The 12,984-nt window shown below is 34.9% G+C and overlaps 1 protein-coding gene across 4 annotated transcripts in view; it reads left to right on the top strand.

Moving 5' to 3' along the window:
• The window catches only part of CNKSR2 (connector enhancer of kinase suppressor of Ras 2), a 202,547-nt gene that overhangs the window by 98,764 nt on the left and 90,799 nt on the right, over positions 1-12,984 (top strand). For all 4 annotated transcript variants that reach the window (XM_029283853.1, XM_029283852.1, XM_015814426.1 and 1 more), the window contains 2 exons: positions 8,823-8,956; positions 10,601-10,812. In XM_029283853.1, coding sequence (XP_029139686.1) covers positions 8,823-8,956; positions 10,601-10,812 — 346 coding nt within the window. The remainder of the gene's footprint in view (positions 1-8,822; positions 8,957-10,600; positions 10,813-12,984) is intronic.

Raw genomic sequence — 12,984 nt, 5'->3', positions numbered from 1 at the left:
GGTGTAATTGCTCTATCTTCCAAAAAGAGTGGGAATAACTAAAATTTCCAGTCACATGCTAAAATGCTATATAGTCAGGGGATAGGATTAATTATATTATTTCAACTTTTGCATTTGTTTTTATTGTTAATAATGAGATACAGTAGGGTGATAAAGTATTATCTCTCTCACGCATAGTAAAAATCATTAAGAGGATATAAAAACATGAAGATGTTTTGGATATTGAGATACCCAGAGTACAGCAGACTCAGCTGTTTTACAACAACTAAAAATTTCAGATCAAAATATAGAAATAGCAGGACATAACCGCACCACATGAATTAGCACTCCATCATCTAAATTACATCAATTACTATTTATTAAACTTAGCCTTTATTAAACATTGTAATATCTTTTATTATAAGAAATATAACCTATACATAATCATGGCTGACTTGAAAGTTATGATTGCAAGTCCATTGTTGATATTTCTGGTTTGTCTTCTAAGAACTAAGAATTTCTCCAGTCAGAATTTCTTTATAAGTGGGCTTGAATAATACTGAGTAACTACCAACTATATCAACTGTATCTTATGAAATCAGCTATAGCTTAATATCTATTTCACCATTCATATACTTGGCTATCCAAGGAATTCCTGTCCGCAAAAGTGGAAATAGCAACGTTCTTTTGGAACTGTCAGCAACAATTATCTTATCCTTAGACTATTAAATGGTGCTGAATTATAAAATCCCATTGTTTTAGCATCTTTTGCATATCTTGTTTGAATTTGCAGGTATGGCCACCATGATAAATCAATACCTTGTTCTTGTAAATCTTGCCTATCTTTCAGTTTCTCTTCATTGGCCAAAATATCTTTATAGGTCACAACTTTCTCGTAGTTAATTAAATTTGGGTAAGCGAATGCTTCCATTGTTGAAAGTCATCCAGGTATTTTAATATAGATGTTCGCTTTTATTTTTTCCCATTCTAGAAGTGCATTTCTTATAAAGTGGTTTTGAAAGTATCGATGTATTTTATTCTTCCCATACCACAGAAAGGCATGCCATCCAAGTTGTAGGTCATGCCCCTCTAGATATAATAGTCTTTTGTCTCTAAGCATTATCCACTCTTTTACCCATGTTAATATAGTTGCTTGGTAGTATAGCGTCCAGTCCGGCAGTCCAAATCCTCCACTTTCTTTCGCTTCTTGTAACATTTTCAGTCTAATTCTAGTTTTTTTTCCTTGCCAAATAAATTTCAGTATTGTTGTATTTAGCTCATCAAAAAAGGTTTTTCCCAGTCTTGTAAATATCGTTTGAAATAAAAAGAGTATTTTTGGTAAGATATTCATTTTCACTGTTGCTATTCTCCCCAGCATTGAGAGTTGTAAATTTTTCCACTTTTCCAGATACAATTTTATTTGTTTTAACAATCTTACATAGTTGTCTTCTTTTATTGTTGCACATCTTGCTGTTAAATAAATTCCCAAATATTTAACTTTTTTGACTATATGAAGGTTTGTTTTTTTTGCTAGTTGAATTTTTTTGTTTTTCTGTTAAATTTTTAGTTAGCACTTTAGTCTTTTCTCTGTTTATTTTCAACCCTGCCACTTCTCCAAATTCTTCTATTTTCTCCATAAGCTAAACGCTTGTTTCAAGCGGTTCTTCCAATATAAAAACCAAGTGGTCTGCAAATGCTTGTAGTTTGTATTTTTCATCTTTTATCTCTAGTCCTTTAATTTCTGTATCTTGCCTGATGTTTCTATTCAATACTTCCAGTGTTAATATAAATAACTGTCTTGTGCCTATTTTAATGTCAAAGTTTTCTGTAAAATCTCCATTTACAATTACTTTGGCTGTTTGTTTATGATAAATTGTTTTAATTACATTTATAAAGTTTTCTCCAAAATCTATTTCCTCTAGTTGCTGGAACATAAATTGTCAGTTTACGTCGTCGAATGCTTTCTGTGCATCTAGAAATATTAAAGCCATTTGTTTCCCTGGATGAATTTCATAGTACTCTAAAACATCTAGGATCATTCTTAAGTTATTTTTTATCTGTCTTTTAGATAGAAAGTCATTTTGGTCTGTATGTATAAATTCAGTCAGAAATTTCTTTAATCTTTCTGCTATTATTGAGGTGAAAATTTTATAATCTACATTTAATAACAATATTGGTCTGTAATTTTTTATTTGTGTCAAGTCAGAATCTTCTTTAGGTATTAAAGTGATGTTAGCTTCAGTCCATGTATTTTGGTATTTTAGCCTCCAAAAATATTTCATTACACAGTTCTTTCAATATTGGGCTTAGTATATCTTGTAATGATTTGTAAAGCTCTGCAGGTAATCCATCTGGGCCCGGGAGATTGTCATATTTTTTTTTTGCCTTTTTATGGCCTCTGTAATCTCCATCATTGATATTTTTCCATTTAATATGTTTTGAATATTCTCTGGAATTTTTGGTAAGTACTGCTGTATTTTTTCCTTTGAAATTTCCACTGTGTTGTAAAGTATCTCGTAAAAGTCTTTAATAATTTTTTTAATTATGTCATTTTGAAACTGTAATTCACCTTTTGAGTCTTGCAACTTGTTTATCAGTTTTTTTCTCTTTTTCTTTTTTCAGTCTATATGCTAACCATCTCCCCAGCTTATTGGCATTTTCAAAAAAGTTCTGTTTAGCCCTTTTAATCTGTTGAGCCATTATTTCTGCCTCTACTAGGTTTAGTTTATGTTTTATTATCTCCATTTGCTTTTTAAGTATTTTATTTTGTGGGTTTATTTGTAGTTCTAATTCTAATTTTCTCAATTCTTCTTTCAACTTTAACTATTGTTGTTTTCTTTCTTTATTCTTTTTAGCAGTGTAGGTTATAGCCAGCCCTCTGAAATATGCTTTAGCTGTGTCCCACACATAAGAAAGTCTCTTCTTTTTTATTTATTTTGAAAAAGAAGTCCATTTCCTTTGTTGCTAGTACAGCGGTTCTCAACCTGTGGGTCGCGACCCCATTTGGGGTCGAACGACCATTTCACGGGGGTCGCCAAACAACACAGTCCGCCATTTTTTCCGCCATTTTTTCCCCTTTTCCTTAGCTGTGCTACTCCCTCTTATTCTATTGGCGTTCAAAAGCCAATAGAATCTATTGGCTTTTGAAAGCCAATAGAATAGACTCTCTTTAAAAGAGTCTAATTCTATTGGCTTTCAAAAGCCAATAGGAATTGTCCAGGCTGTCTCTGCCCTGCTGAGCCCGCCAAAAGTCCCAGTCTGCAAACGGTGCTGCAAGTTGTCTGCAGCTAAGGCGAGCTTTCTGGACGTTTCCACCCCTCCCTGCTGAGCAACTACTAAAAGTAAGTAAAAGAGGGCCAGGGGTGGGAGGTGGGAGGCGGCGGGCGCAGGGAGGGTTGCTGGCGCGCGTGGGGCCCAGCAGGTGCCTTACCTCCCTTGGGCTGGGCCAGCTGGTGGCCCAGCCGGTGGTCGGCCTGCGTCGTCGCTGCCCCTTGCCATGGCCGCCCAGGAGCACCTAGGCTTGCCTGCCTCTGCACCAAACGGGCGTCTTGGTCTGCGATTGCCAGCTCCGCACAAAAGTTTCTTTTTCTTTCCTTTTCTTTTCTAAATTCTACCCCCTTTCTCCCCCTCTCCTGTCCCCTCTCCCATTCTTTCCTCTCCTTCCCGGCGGCGAGATTCAGCCGGCTGAGGGGGTCACTCTAGCTCGAGCAGGAGAGCCATCTCTATGCTCCTGGGTCACGTGTGGTCGTGCGTGTGGGTCACGTGTGGTCACGGTGCGTGCGTGTGGGTCACAGTGCATGCGTGTGGGTCACGGTGCGTGTGGTCACGGTGCATGGGGTCGCGGCATTAGGAAGGTTGAGAACCACTGTGCTAGTAGGAAAGAACAATGTTATACTTTTTATAATAAATAAATAACATAATCTATTGATAGAAGAACAAACAAATGCACCTTGCCATTGGCTATATAGCTGCTTTTTGTAACCCATACACATGCTTATTCTGTGTTACCTGTATGTAAGGTGCTGATATAATTTGTGCAGTAAAGTTTACAATACATACTTTTCTACTACAGCAGATCAAGATGCCAATATTTTGCATGCCCTTGCAAACTGAGTTATTCAGCTTGTTTGGGGATACTGTTTTTATATTTTGACTGTTTGGATGAAAGAGATTTTTATCTTCATAAAGCTACTAGACTCAGGTGTTCAAGTCGGGATATTAATAGGGCTGTGTGTATTCATATGATTAATGTTTTTGTGGTTTTACTGAGCCTGAATAGAGTTTTATTTGTTTCAGGATTTTTGTTTGCTTAATGGAATTCTTGGTTTTATCTTCTTTTGCCACCCAGAGTTTTTTTGGATAGATGGGCAGCCATATATATTGAATAGATATGTGATTGATTGATAGTTTCTATTGATATGAGAACTGAGTAATACACTTTTAGCTGCATATCTACATATGTTACTTACAATGTGTTGTGATTATCTGTAGATTGACTGAAACCTTCTCTCATGGTAAGTTGGGGAGCAAAAAAGGGGAGCAGAAATACAGGGCTGGTTGATGACTTGAATGAAAATGTTTTACTTACATTCTGTTTCTTTAAATGGACAACATGCTATTCTTATGGTAGGAATGATGCCTATGGAAATGTATTCTTCCTAAGCTTTGTTTTGCTCTGTACCTTTGAATGTAAGCATAGTTTCATTATTCTACAAATGATTAGCAGCATCTCCCATTTCTTTCAACCAGTTTATGAAAATATATTTGCTCTTAATCAAACGTTGAGAAGTAATACCAGTTTAAGATTTAAAAACAAGTGTGCTATAATGGAATCGGATTTTTTTTTCATCTGTGATATTGGGTAAAGGAACAGAATTTTCCATATTTGTATTCTTACTGACATTGAACATACTATTTCTCTGTTTCTTAATAGTATCTGAAAATGGAACAAGCATAAACGTCAACAGAATTTTATAAAGTTATATTTCAGTTTTGTTTTTTATTTGTTCTTTAAAAGATTCACCTATTACTGAAATTGATTAGAACTCTTGATAATATGCAATATACCAAACTGTTAATTTATTATGTGAGTTAGGCAGCATATACATGTTATTATTATTAATAATAATAAGTTCTTGACAAAATCATCATCAATTAATTGCAAATGCAGATTTCCTTGGAACAGCTTACAGTCTATGATGATACCTTTAACATCATCAAACAATAACTGCCTTTCCCAGCTCAATAGATGGATAAAAATAACAAATCCAGTTTAAATATCTGCTTGACTGCGCAACCAACCATTATACAATGTAATACATAGTAATAAAAAACAATCTGGGGCTGGTGGCTCCATGGTAATCAATCCCAAAAGGTTTTCTGGAAATATCTTTATAAAATAAGTTTAATAACTTATGTGTAATGCATTTTCATTGTTAAGAAGTAGAATTTTAATTTGTTAATTCAGCCTGCTCAACTCTTTGTTTTCGTACATTTGACTACTTTATTTACTTATATAGTATCATTCCTAGCACACAAATTATCTTAAACCCACAATAAATTTTACTGTGCATTATTGATGAAAAAGAAATGAAAAATAGTAGGGAATAAATCTGCTCTACCACATAAATTATCACTGGAGAAGAGCCTAATGCTGAGAAAGATTGAGGGCACTAGAAGAAGGGGACGACAGAAAATGGGGTGGTTGGATGGAGTCACTGAAGCAGTAGGAGTGAGTTAAATGGACTCCAGAAGATGGTAGAGGACAGGAAGACCTGGAGGAACATTGTCCATGGGGTCGCGATGGGTTGGACACGACTTCGCAACTAACAACAACAACAACAAAAGATACATTTTATCATTGTTACCAGTGCCACATTCATCATGTACCAGAGTTAATCTATGGGAAAACATACAGTTTTCATAGCAGCTAATCTGTTTCCAATACAATATCATAGTATATTTAAATGGGATCTATTTATTTCTTGTTTTTGAATGTGTCTATGATATTTTCTTCTAGCTTCTTTTGGATAACCATTGTTTGTTTTATCAATAAAATGAAACTGTAACATTATATTAAATGATATTAAGTGATTCGGATACTTACTACATACCTGTGGTTGTGTGATCAAAATCAGGTCACTTGGGAACTGGCATGAATTTACAGTGGATTAAAACAGTTACAGCTAGGTCACATGATCATCATTTGTGACCTTCTGAGAGGGCTTCCAACAAGCCAAGTAATAGGAGAAGCCAGATTCGCTTAATGACCAAGGCAAAATATATTGTACAATTGGTGTGACTCACTTAATGAATACATCTTTGGTGAAGGAAATTCCAGTCCCAGTTGTGGACATAAGTCAAGGACTACCTGCACACTGGGATGCTACAGGAAAAGTGAGGAAAATTTGTTGTGAAATCATGTACTATTACTTGAAAAGCTATACAGTGTCAAGGAAAATTACCTGTGAGTTGCAGAGTCATTCATATGTAGATGACAGCCAGTTTCATCTCTTCTTTCTGCCACCAGAATGGACAGTTAATGTTTATAGAAGCAAGTCAAAAATGTAAGACAAGATGGAAATAATGTTAAAGGGCCATTCATCTGTCTAGGGCAGGGGTAGGCAACCTTGGCTCTTTTATGGCTGGCTCAGGAATTCTGGGAGTTGAGTCCACGAGTCATAAAAGAGCCAAGGTCGCCTACCCCTGGTCTAGGGAATAGGATCTAGTATGTTCCCAAAAGGATTAGGACTCAGCTTCGGGGGTGTTCCTGGAGACATCATTGTTATTTGAGGCTCAAATGGTGCAAACAACACATTTTCCCTGCCTAGTCTGATAATTCTCATTTTAACTCTGTCTCTGTGGCAATATACTGATTTCAGCTTCAATCAACTCCTGTTTTGATTATTGTGAAGATAGGCTAAGATTGAAAATGTTCAAATATTTAAATTATTCTGTTATAGACCTAAAAGAGACTATATTATCTGGGATTACTATGTGGTTTAGATGAAATCAGTGCTTTGTTAGTATGAATTTTAGCGTATCAGCTCTATCTGACATTGACTTGTTTTAAAACCTTTTCAATTACTTGAGATGGAAAGTGTGAAGTGTGAACTCTAACCTTAATCCTAATGACTAGCTATATACAGTACAGTTTCTAGTAGCCCAGTCAACAGGTTTGGGTTTGGGTGTGGTTGTCTGTGTGTGTGGGGGGAGGCATTTTGATTCATTGGAGTTTCTGCAAAAGAAGCTAGAAGGCTATGCCATCTTGCCTTACTCTGGCTATTGAAAAAAATCTTCTCTTAACTGAAGTCTTTCTAAGTCTTTCTAAAAAGATTGCTGAACTGCATATGTAATTTTATATGTTATAAAAATTCATAATGATGAAAACAAATGAAACCCACAAAAAATAAAATAATTCACAAATTTAGGCTAACATACTCCATATGTTGCTCATGTATCTTAAAGTGGTTTTAATCATAATGCAGAAGCACATCAATAAATTCCCCTTTCCTATTTAATGAAAATAATTTATGATAGATAGCATTATATGGCTGCTAATTATGTACTCTCCAGTGAAAATGTTTAACAGTCAAGAGGAATTTAATACTTTTTGCTTGAGATTTTTCTCTCTTCCTATTCATCAGAACAAAAAAAAATAGTGCTGATTTTTACTTGCTTGTCTGGTGTATAGAATAACATATTTTAGTAAATATTTCAAGTGTTTCTCTATTTAGCCAAATGAAGTATACAGGGGAAGCTCTATTTTCTTCTTTAAATTCTTGATGTACATTTTTATGTTCATACTGATGTATATCTGTTCCATTTTTATGTGTGTCTCCATTACATTATGTTTCACTATACTATACTCAAATCTATTCTACATAATAAGGCAGATTTTATACTTTAATCTTTGGTATACACTTTAAACCTTGGACAAACAGCATATCTGCTGCAAAAGTATAATAATATTTTGAAAATGAGACCTGATTTTTCTTTATGGAAAATCACAACAAATAATTTTTCTTAGTTCTTATAATGTAAGCTTTCCTAAGTTTTATGAGGCTAAATTACTAGGGAATAGTGTGACTTGTAACCCCCAAATAATATATTTTGAGAACTCTAAATTGATGAAGCCTGGTTTACATTCATGTATGCTTTCTATTTCTAAAAGCTGGGTTCACAATTCTTCTATTGACAGTTCCCAAAATGTAATATTTGTGTTCTCTTGTCTTTCTATACATTTATCCATTTATATAATGTTGTTCAGAAAATCCCAATAAATATTTTCCTAAATGGCTTCTCTGATTAGATGAATATCTGGCAATCATAAAACCAGTATCTGCTTACATGTAATGAAATCATTGTCTTAAAATGATATTTGTATTTTAACAGCTGGGGATAATAACATTTTCCCCAAAAGAAAGCACTTCAGTAGTTTAGCCAGCTCTCTAGATTATTGAAATTAAAATATGGTAATAATTAAAAAAGTGAAATTTGAGCAAGATTGCTGGGTAAACCTGCCAAAATATAATTTATATGATTTCTATTAAGTTATAAATCAAAATATGTCATGTTGGGAGTACTTACAGATCAATTTATATTGGATTTGATTTTAAGGCATGAAGAGCAAATGCTCCAGTCTAGGAAATCTGCAACATATAAATGAAGAATGGCAGCAGTTCAAAATATACAAAATTAAAAAGTCACTCCCCAGTTAAGTTGAAGCTGATGTTTCTTAATTTATTAGCATTACCTTTTCCAAGATTATATATGCTTAATTTATTGTAATATAAAAGGATAACTAGATATGACTTTAAATCATTTTGCTTTGTTTTAACCAGCCACTTGTATCTAGAAGTCCTACAAGCAGTGTTGCAGCACCGTCCAGTACTGTCAGCACACCTACTAAAAGAGACAGCTCAGCCCTCCAGGACCTCTACATACCACCACCTCCAGCAGAGCCTTATATTCCCAGGTGAATTATCACAATTGATCATACTCTTAATTTTACTCAGGGTTATAAGAATGTGCAGTAATCCATATCTAGGGAGGGAAGAATGTGAAACCATCATTACTATATTATGAGCATGGCAATACTATATAAGTAAAAGAAGAAAGGCATTAACAATTCACTGAGCATTCAGTGTCCAAACCCCATATATCATCTTAATTCCTTTTTATATTTTGGCACTTGGTTTGCATTTTTTGCAACTGGATATTAATTGGCTTCAACATCCATACTCCCCCCCCAAAAAAAGCTAGCTCACCTACTAAAAAAAGTTTCAATATACTTATGTGGAACTGAAAGTGAAAAAAAACTATTATCAGGCACAATATTCAAATATTAACTCACAGAACAAATTTATTCAGGTTAAAAAGGATCCTTTTTGAAAAATAATAGTAATGCTACTGCTCTTTGTTGCAATTGGAAAAGTATAGGCCACTGGATTCTGTGCTAGATAGATGCAAATGCCTTGCTCAGAGTTGCAAGTTGCATATTATTATTTCTGAATTGAAGTTAGAAGAGTCATTGTATAACTAGTTTGGAGATAAAGGAAAACATAAACCATAAAGGATAGCAAAAAAGCTACATCACAAAAAGGGAGAGGGAATCCCAGTTGCCATTAAGGCATTTTGTTTTACTTAGAGAAATGTTTACAATAGGAGCTCTTAATTTCATGATACAAACTTTCAGACAAGAACATGATTCTGTTGTATAACCTGCCCTTCCACCAAGGAAGTCAGAAAAAGAATGTGTGCTCCAGATTCATTCATTGAAGAATATGACATGCTAGCTTTGTTATTTTCACAACTGAAAGTCGAGATGTGTTTGAATATTAGTAGCTCGGGTTGGTAGTTGGGCTGTTGGTTTGCTCTCTGAGCTTGGCAATTTGGCTGCAAATGTTTGCAGCCAAATAAGATATAAGATAAGATAACCTTTATTATCATTTTTTTACTGTGGGCACAACGGCACACATCAAACCAACAGCCCAACAACTAAAAGTATTTCAAGCATTTTCTGAATATTATTGCTATATCAGGGTTTGATTCATCTGGTTAGAAAGAAAAATACAGAGCAACAACGAATGAAGAAATGAAAAAAGAAAATGGATATATTAATAAACTTAGATGTGAATCTCTAAGACACATGTTGCCAGATGGGACAATCCAGACATACAAGTATAAGTTCATATAAAGTTCTGATATTATTGATTATAGTATGCTGCATATTTAAGTTCCAAAAGGCAGATAGTTCCTCACTGCATAATATGATTGATTGCAGCAACCATTTCTAGATATGCCTTGTTAAATAAATCAAAAAGTCCTTATTGGATTCACACTACAACATAAATTGTACAGTCCTTCCAAATACTTGCCATTGAAAAATTCCTTGGAATAGAACAAGTCTAAGCACAATTATTTGCTTTTCATGTGTCTTAAAACTTTTTTTCTCCTAACTGCTTGCAATAAACAATTTCAACATGGGTTAAATAGGAGTTACTGAAATATTTAATGTTAGTTAATGAAAATCTGTGCAATATTTATATAATAATATAGCACAGCATAAGCAGTAATAATCATTTTCATTTTTAAGCACCTAAAATAGGTTTTCTTACAGAGATGAGAAGGGAAACCTTCCATGTGATGATACTGGAAGACACCTAGTGGGAAAGCCAGTACATAAAGGATCTGAATCTCCAAATTCATTTCTCGACCAAGAATATCAAAAACGTTTTAATGTTGTTGAAGAAGATGCCATTTTGTATTGTTATGAATATGAGAAAGGAAGAACAAGTAGTTCTGGAAGAAGAGAAAGCACACCAACATATGGTATGTATTAATGAAATTAATTATTTAAAAGCTATTTTTTTAGATTTGTTTCTGTTTATATACTGTATATTCAATCCCAAAGATGTAAACATTGTCTATGCCTATAATAGCTAAATTATCATGTCTTTCTTCTCACTTTATTCCTCTTTTGTGTTTCATTAAATTCAATTCCAGCTGCGGAAGACAGTTTTTGAAACCTTTTGAATTGGCCTAGGATTGTTCATTGAAATATAATTCTTGACAGCTTTGGGTTGGTTCGAAAATAAGGAGAAAAGTCAATGAAAGTTGATGGATATATGAGCACTACTAATTTGCATAAGCTTCCATTTTCATTTGTGCAAAGTTGCATTCATTTAATTAGATAAATTAAAACTGGAAAATTATAATTGTATATAATTGTAAGCTGTAATTTCAACTTCAGACTACATCTGGACTTTTTATAGTTTTGACTTAATTTGCAAACGTTGCACAGATAGAACAGGTAGGTCCATGCTATATAGGGAAACAAACATAAAAGCCCATTGAATGATTCTAACAGACTGTTTTCGCTTCCTCTCAGTCCTATTATGCACATAAATATTCATGATTGATGTAATAAATGCCACTAAAATATCCAGGAAAACAATTCCAATACCATTGCCACTGTTCCTTTCCAGATTAGTATCTTCTGGTGGGGCCATTAGTACAGTTTCTGTTCTCAGAGCAGATGTAAAAGCTGGTTATATCAGTCTAAAAGGGAGATATTTTGTGCAAGAGGATAATTTGTTAAATCCTCAAGCATGCAAAGACCTCCTGCTTGTATGTTGGTGCATTATTTTGATATATGGGGTCAACAGTGTCCTCTTAACATTGTTAACATAGGAATTATTCTGCTTTTATAAATGAAATTCTATTTTTTGCAGTTATCTTAATTACTTCAGAAATTCATGTGGCACACAAAAATACAAGATAGTAAAGAAGCACAATAAATTCAATAATCCCAGGTCCTTGGGAAAGTCTTGACAGGTGGATAAAAATGCCAAATCCAGTTTAATCATCTGGCTGTCTATGCAATGTATAATAATAATTCCCTTTAGGTTGGGAATATCCTGGATAGACAACTGTATGGGCTAGTCCCTGCAGTTTTCTTGGCAAGATTTTTAGAAGTAGCTTGCCTCCTTCAAGGGCTGAGAGAGATTGGCCTTAAGTCCCTTAGCTGGACTCATGCCAAAGGTAGGACTAGAACTTAATTTCCCAGTTTCTAGCTGGTGCCTTAATCACCACACCAAGCTGTATCTCTCACACTCTATACTAGTAACTACATTTCAGGATATTCAGATTTTGATTTGATATTTATAATATGCCAGGATTTGTAATACTGATATTGGCTTTGCAGTATCATACCAAACTATAATGTTTATAGATAAATTTTCTGACTATCATGTAACATAAATCCTCTTGAATTTGCTTACAAAATAGTTAACTTTTCAAATCTCCATTTGTTTTTGATAATACGTTACTTGTACTATTTCTTTATAATAGATATATAAATATGTGTCTATAGAAACAGAATTTAGAACTGTTGGAACTATCTGACTATGTGTCTGTTTTAACATTGAGAAATAAACCATTGTTGTGGTTTTTTCTAATTACTAATTAAATTTCTAATTAAATTTATACCCCGCCCTTCTCCCGGAGGACTCAGGGCGGCTTACAGCCAGTTTAAAAACAATAATACAATACAATACAAAATTTAAAAGTGATTAAAAATAAATATTTAACTAGGCCGCTTCTACTAAAATTTTTTGTTAAAACCAATTTAAAATACCCCTAGGCCAGTCCTGCCCACTGAAATAACCAAGTCTTGAGGGCGCGGCGGAAGGGGAGATCCGGAATCACCCGGATCTCTGGGGGCAGCTCGTTCCAGAGGGTGGGTGCTCCGACAGAGAAGGCTCTCCCCCTGGGGGTCGCCAGCCGACACTGTCTGGTTGACAGCACCCTGAGGAGGCCCTCTCTGTGGGAGCGTATCGGCCGGTGGGAGGTGATCTGTGGCAGAAGGCGGTCTCGGAGGTAACCAGGTCCAATGCCATGGTGCGCTTTAAAGATGATAATCAACACCTTGAAGCGCACTCGGAAGGCCACAGGCAGCCAGTGCAGCTCGCGCAGCAGCGGCGTTACATGGGAGCGACGAGT

Source organism: Protobothrops mucrosquamatus, unplaced genomic scaffold (assembly GCF_001527695.2).
Source record: "Protobothrops mucrosquamatus isolate PMUCROS unplaced genomic scaffold, P.Mucros_1.0 scaffold250, whole genome shotgun sequence".
NCBI classification, from domain to species: Eukaryota; Metazoa; Chordata; class Lepidosauria; order Squamata; family Viperidae; genus Protobothrops; species Protobothrops mucrosquamatus.
The sequence above is the reverse complement of the archived record's forward strand: the minus strand, read 5'-3'. Positions and strand labels throughout refer to the sequence as shown.